The sequence below is a fragment of the Lactuca serriola genome, chromosome 5 (genome assembly GCF_051521515.1).
Source record: "Lactuca serriola cultivar US96UC23 chromosome 5, Lser_US96UC23_V15, whole genome shotgun sequence".
In the NCBI taxonomy this organism is placed as follows: domain Eukaryota; kingdom Viridiplantae; phylum Streptophyta; class Magnoliopsida; order Asterales; family Asteraceae; genus Lactuca; species Lactuca serriola.
In genome coordinates, this window is record NC_136412.1 from 295,082,840 (window position 1) to 295,089,739 (window position 6,900).

General features: G+C 30.7%; 1 protein-coding gene across 3 annotated transcripts; it reads right to left on the reverse strand.

The window, feature by feature from the left end:
* Positions 1-3,931: 3,931 nt before the first annotated feature.
* LPXA (bacterial transferase hexapeptide repeat-containing protein) lies at positions 3,932-6,652 on the reverse strand. Of its 3 annotated transcripts, XM_079002935.1 has the most exons (10): positions 6,545-6,652; positions 6,371-6,468; positions 5,741-5,865; positions 5,531-5,639; positions 5,374-5,466; positions 5,175-5,291; positions 5,011-5,094; positions 4,754-4,858; positions 4,405-4,491; positions 3,932-4,319 (listed from the first exon to the last, which is right to left on the reverse strand). In XM_079002935.1, exons 1-10 carry the CDS (start codon positions 6,630-6,632, stop codon positions 4,200-4,202), a joined length of 1,026 nt encoding a protein of 341 aa, XP_078859061.1. In that variant the 5' UTR covers positions 6,633-6,652; the 3' UTR covers positions 3,932-4,199. The 3 variants fall into 3 exon arrangements, with proteins under 3 accessions (XP_078859061.1, XP_078859063.1, XP_078859062.1); XM_079002937.1 differs by lacking the exon at positions 6,545-6,652 and having other exon boundaries at positions 6,376-6,468; XM_079002936.1 differs by lacking the exon at positions 6,545-6,652 and having other exon boundaries at positions 5,741-5,872.
* Positions 6,653-6,900: the final 248 nt, after the last annotated feature.

The window sequence follows — 6,900 nt, forward strand, 5'->3', positions numbered from 1 at the left end:
CGTGTATCTATTTGTGAAACTAATCATTATGGGTCTTAACTTAATGGACAAATCATTTATATTTGTTTTTATCCTGTAAGTTTTCTTTTTCAAAACCAAGACAAAATCAAAACTATGAACCCCAGTAGTAAAATGGCATATCACTATAGCAAAAATTAAACAAAAATCATAATTTTAAAATGAAAATTTGTCTATTCCTCTCATTTTGAAATAAGTTTATTTTATAATTTAAAAGTTTCTAGTACATATAGATTACCAAAAATCGATAGTTTGGTAAGAAAAAAACGAAGTCGGATTTGTTTTTAAGTTCATTTTATATTATATAAAAAACGTTCTAAATTTATTTGCTCGTGTTTTATTGGTACCTAAGAAGCCAATAATTTAGGGTGTAAGTACTTATCCACCCAACCCCATCAAGCATCAACCACCACCTTAAGAAATATAATATGAAATCCACTAAAATAAAGAAAAATAAATGAAAAAGTCTATAAACTGTTCAGCACCTATTTATCTCGTTAAATTTAAAATAAAATAAAATGTCTGTTTTTTTCTTTATTAAAAAAAAAAAAAGAAAAAAAAAAGATATATCTTAGGTGCCTAAAAAAATAAAAAATGATAACTTTATTTCCATTTAGGATAAACTACACATATCATTTAAACGTATCTTCATAATCAATTGTTCAAAACCAACACTATAATTCATAATTAGTTTTTAAGATTGATCTAGATTCTGTCTTTTCAAACCGAAAAGGTCAACCAATTCAACCAATCATGTCGGTTTGGATGTTAAACAACTATTAAATACAAATATTTCGAAGATAAACAATATAAAGATTCCTATCGAAATTGAATTAAAATAATGCGTGTGAATCTCTTATAATACGTAAAAAGAACAAATTGAATCTACTAAAGATTACCCCATACATACATACATACATACATACATACATACATACATACATACATACATACATACATACATACACACACAAAACCTTCCATTGGCGAATATATTTTAAAGGATTTGGAGTTTGTCATTACTATAAGAGGGAATCTTCCAACACCATATTATATGCGGCCTAATTAACTTTCTTTGACTAAGTTCTTTTCTCCATGATAAAATTAGTTTAATCATGCAACAAGTTGAGATATTTTAAAAATATAGTTTCTTTTCAACGATAAAATTGGTTTAATCATGCAACTAGTTGAGATATTATATATATATATATATATATATATATATATATATATATATATATATATATATATATATATATATATATATATATATATATATATATCAAGAAAACAATGTTTAAAAGTTTATAAAACTATATAATAATGTTACCCTAAATCAGATTGGCCAAGCCAGATAGTCTCCACTTCACGAATCATAGATCTTGAGTGAGGTTGGTATCCTATGAAAACAACACATAAACAAAATGGCAACTTGCCAAATACACTTTTATTACTAAAAGAATAGTTTCTTCTAGAAAAGCAAAGTCTACACGAGTACAACTATTCATGCATAAAATACTACCCAATTGTAACAAATGAATGTATTAAAGGGATGCTTAAATTAGCTTTTTGAGAGTGATGTCTTTTTGTGATTAACCCTAATGTAAGATGTAATATTTAAGTCATAATTTTTTTAATTTATGCAACAATGGTTTTTATATGAAATATGCAAATACAATTGACTAAAATATACACTGTATGTAATGTTTCACTTAGATCATCCGGTATACATATCACTACCAAAATTGTGGTGGTGCGACATGTTAGGATCATCTCATCGCCACACCACTCAACATCACGATATCCCTTTTATCTTTTTTTATTATTTATTAAAAAATATATATATTAGTTAATTAAAAAGTAGAGAGAGAAAAAAAAATGATGTACCGTTCTTAATTATGGTAGTGACCAAATTCCACAACGCCATAGCCACCGCAATACAATGGGGACGGAGTGCACTATGTTGGTGGGCTACCATTGAAGCCCTTTTGTTGTAGGTATTTGAATGATATTATTTACCAAGTTATGTTACAATGCTTCATTTTTTTTTTTACTTTTTTTACCAAGTGATACAACAATATTGCCAATTGAATTGACATGAACCATAAATACATCTACCAAACAATTCGGCTTTAATTAGAAACAAAGATCTTCATGTGCGATTCAAGCCAATATGGGCCTAGGAAAAGGAGGGGTCAACAATCTTGAAGCCACTAATTTTATCGTACCATAAAACCATTTACTTTTATGGCCATTATGTGAGTTTTCATGCATATCATTTGTGGAAACGCACCAACACTATGACCAAATCAAAGTACAAAAGCACATTGATCTTAATCAAAAGTTGTAAAACATTTTTAAATGTAGACTAAAGAATAAAGCCTTATGTACTTGGATGCATGGTCATGGTATATTATTTATTTATCATGGTACTTGTTACAAAAGAAAGATTACAAAAAAGTCACGTATGTATAAACAAAAGCCTTAATGACACCAATCTACTTTAGTATGAAAAAGAAGGCCCAAGTGGCACTAGAAAGGTCTATCGTCTTTAAAATAAAAGGTATAACTATATAAGTTAAATGCTAACTGGACCACGAAGGAATTGGAATCTTCTCATGAGCTGGTGCAACCTCAAAATCTAAGATTGTCGTGGGAATTATCTCAAACTTTTTATTTATATTTGAATATTTTTTAATGAATGAATCATAATATGTCAACATAGTGTATAGAAAAGGAATCGAATGTAGCAATATTGTCCAATGAAAAAATGTTGTTTGTTTGCGATGAATGAATGGAACGGAGCATTCAACATGGAATGTGATTTCTTCTCTTGGATTGATTTTTATTCAACGTGTGAGAATGTTTTCCATTCCTTCATGCCTTCGTGGAATAGAGATATATTATAATTATAAATTACTTTTATTCATATAGGACGTGTTTGGTAAAACTAGTTTTTAACTAAAAGTTGAAATTAAACTGATGGCAATGAACTAGAAGCTCGAAGTTGTAAGCTATAACTTTTATTTGTGTATAAGTATCAACAAAAGTAATTGCTAGCTTTTAAATGTGTAAAATTACATAAAAGAAAAACAAATAAAAGTTAAAAATTCTCAAAAACCAACTGAAATAGTTTTTGGGTGTGTTGACACAAAGATATTAAAAGCTTTTTTGAGCTTTTTAACTTTTAAGAAAAAACCTAAAAAAAATGTTCAATGATAAAGCTTTAATTTTTCTTTTAAATAAAAAACTCGTTCAAAAATCACTTCTTTCGAGAGCTTTTAGTTTTTGGATTTTATATAACTTTACATATTTAAAAGTTAACTACATGTGCCGAACATTTCTTCACAAATAAAAGCTACACCTTCTGGCTATCAACTTCCATATAGTTTTGTCAAACACATGCTTTAAATTAAGAGTTTTTTGTTTAAAATAAAATCAAAAGGCTCCTACTGCTAAACAAAGTTTTTTTCTTAAAAAGTACAAACTAAAAACCTCATAGATGCTCTTAAAAGCTTCGTGAAAAGTGTTTTTTAGATGATAAAAACTCCTTTTTAACTATTTTGAAATACATATAGCATACATTTTAAATGAAATGGAATATGCATACATAACAAACATTTTCAAATGACTTGTTCTTTTCCATGGAGTCTAACCTAAAATGATAATGGAATGTAATGATCTGTTCCATTACCTCGCTCATTCCAAAACGTTGTTCATTCATTCCTTTCTGATTCTATTCCTTCATTCCAAATACAATACACGTGTGTTTGTTTGGCAAGAAAAAAAACATAATTTTTTTATTCTAGTACATATAATGAGAGTATTTTGGTATTTTAATAAAAGAAGAATGGAATGGAATTGAATTCCTTCCACCCTAAGTTACGAATGGTGAAATCCATCAAACATGGAATTTAAAAGATTCCTACAGAATTAAATTTCGTCCAATTGGCAACCAAACACGACCATGGAATGGAATCTTGAATTCCAATTCCATCAAAATCCACGTACAAACACACCCTTATGTTCTCTCATTTGTATCTTTGTAGAGATCAACTTATGTTTTGTCTCCAAGAGAAAAATGACATCAATTCATTACATATATACAAATAAAGAAAATTCACCACAAGATGATAGAGATAGATATAGAGATACAGATACATATACATATACATACGCACTCAGGAAAAACTCCAAGATCTGAATTTGCAAATTCCACGCCGATTTTCACCAAGAGAATCACGTATGGATTTCACCAGGGAAACCACAGCTGGAATAAGTGACAACTCCTCGTCGCATTCCTACATTATTTTTTATTTTCTTTAAGTCATGTTTAACTTAACAAAGAATTTAATAATAAATGAAAAGAAAAAAAAATTGTATTACCACTTCAGCAAGACGGGCTTCAATGCCTCCGATGTTTGCATTAGTAGGCATGAATATCTTCCTGTAAGCTGCTCTCAGGCTCCTGATCTATCCTTATCAAAGAAAACAAATCACTGTCTGTTTGGATGGAATGGAATGGAATAACAAAGGAATGGAATTGGGTAATGAAACAAGCAAAGTTAACGGAATCAGTGATTACATTTCATGATCATGTTTAGTTGACCTGTTGGAATGAAATGAATTTTACTGTATGGTTTTAACTCTCATATGTAACATTACATATTATAATTAATAAATTTTCTAATTTCATAAAGTAAAGAATTAAAAAATATCTTTTCTAAATTCTAACCTCAGTAACTGAGAAGCCACCTCGTCGAAGACCTTCTAGATTCAAACCACGCAGCTCTGCTCTGTCTCCAGCCACCATTGTATACTTGGGGACATCTTGTGAAACCTTATGTACATATGAACTTTGATTAAAAAATAGCATTGTACTTTTATAGATAAAAAATTTGTTGTAATAGAAAGAAATGAAAGTAGAATGATATAATAAACACATAAATGAAAGTATGTTGCCATTTCTTGCATTTAACACTAGAATCTTACCACTGAACCTCCACCAATGAAACAGAAGGAACCTATATGGCAAAACTGATGAACAACAATGGCTCCAGCTGTGTGTGCATGGTCCTACATTTGGACTTGTAAAATCAGATTTTTAGTTTTCACAACAAAATACCCAAATTGACCTCAACAAGAAAAGAAATAACCTCCACCAAAACATGCCCAGCCAAAAGTGTATTGTTTGCAAAGATGTTGTTGCTACCCACTTTGCAATCATGGGCTATATGACAAGCTCCCATGATAAGATTGTTATCACCAATAACCTGATTATGCAACTTTTTTACTTCAAGAACACATTTAAGTTTATAAATACTGAAAGGGGAGAAGATATTCACAATCACATACTGTTGTATCACAAGGTTTTGAAGATCGATGGATGGAAACATGTTCTCTTATCTCATTATTATCACCAACTTGAAGAAAGCATTCATTACCTGACTGATAACAAAAGTGAAGTATCAATAAATTAAGGTTTAGGGTTAAGTGCATACAATTCAATTACCTTATATTTCATGTCTTGGCATTTGAGGCCAACAACAGCATGATGACCAATGAGATTATTGCAGCCTATGATTGTTTTGCCAGGAATGTCATCTCCAACAACTGCCCCACTGCTTGATGATGGCATATAAATAAGGATCAAGGATAGAAGAACAATGTATAACAATGGAAGTGTGACTACATGACATGAATTATGAAATTATGAACTAACCTCATCAAGATGCATTTATCTCCCAATTCTGTGTTTCCAAAAACATGACTTCCAGGATGTAGGATGCAATTATTTCCTAATGTTGCTGAAGAGCCCACACTGCAAAAGGGGCCAATTGAAACACCCTGCAAGCTAATATAGTTTTATCACTATATATAAGTTGCAGGACAATCTAACCACTTTATAAATTATGATATCATTCCTGATTGTAGTCCCTCTGGCCTATAATTATCATTAATGTTTAATAAGTGTTTGCATTAAGAACAAATACACTCACTGACTCACAATTGTATAGCCTTTCAGCATTTTCAAATATTCCTATTTCACAGAAAGGGATGAGATTTGGTTTATTTATATGTAAGGGAACAGCTTTTAGATTGAATCATTTGGTTCAACTTTCCCAAAGTTTTATATTGGAGAAATACCTGATCATTTATCACTTCATTGATACTACCTTTAACATAGTTACATATAGATAATACAATTTTATACATGATTTACATTAATGCAGTTTCTATTTGACACTCTCCAGATTATCAATATAATAAAAAATGGTGGCGACAGTCCTCTAAACTGCCATTTGCAAGCATACAAGGAATACTACATTTCAGTGTAAAAATCTCAATATACCTGACCTATCATCGCATTAGGATGAACGACAGATGAAGGATGTATGAAGCTAGGGCTTATTCCATCAGCATTATCGTCTTTACTAAAGTCCGAGGCATCTGTACATAAATAACAAAAGTTAATGCGTATATACACACAGGGAGATAAGGAAGCAGGACACGGAAAGTGAGTTACAGTTGAGAGTCGAGAGGCGTCGAAGAGAAAGTGCCCGCAGTAGACCAACGGCGACCTGCCGCCGGGCTATGAGGGGTGAAGTCGCCATTTCTCGAAATTGACCCACGTTTGCGGGCAATTTATATCTGTAAGATAAGTTACCACTTTACCCCCTATGTGTCTTGGCAACCCACTTTACCCCCTATATGTTTTGGCAAAAAGTTTTTAACCCCTTATATCATATTTAGAACCAAAAGGTCCCTTTTATTATTGATTCTTTTGAAATTTGACCTTTTAACTTATTACAAATATATGTCAAATTTAGCATAAATTTGTTGGTTTTCTTTAAATAAACACAATATTATGTAGAGGGTCCT

Coding starts and splice junctions, on each gene's coding strand:
- LPXA (XM_079002935.1), bottom strand. CDS start 6,632: ATGGCGACTTCACCCCTCATAGCCCGGCGGCAGGTCGCCGTTGGTCTA. Junction 5,095..5,174: donor CTGGGCATGTTTTGGTGGAG/GTTATTTCTTTT, acceptor GTCCAAATGTAG/GACCATGCACACACAGCTGG. Junction 4,492..4,753: donor GTGGCTTCTCAGTTACTGAG/GTTAGAATTTAG, acceptor TGATAAGGATAG/ATCAGGAGCCTGAGAGCAGC.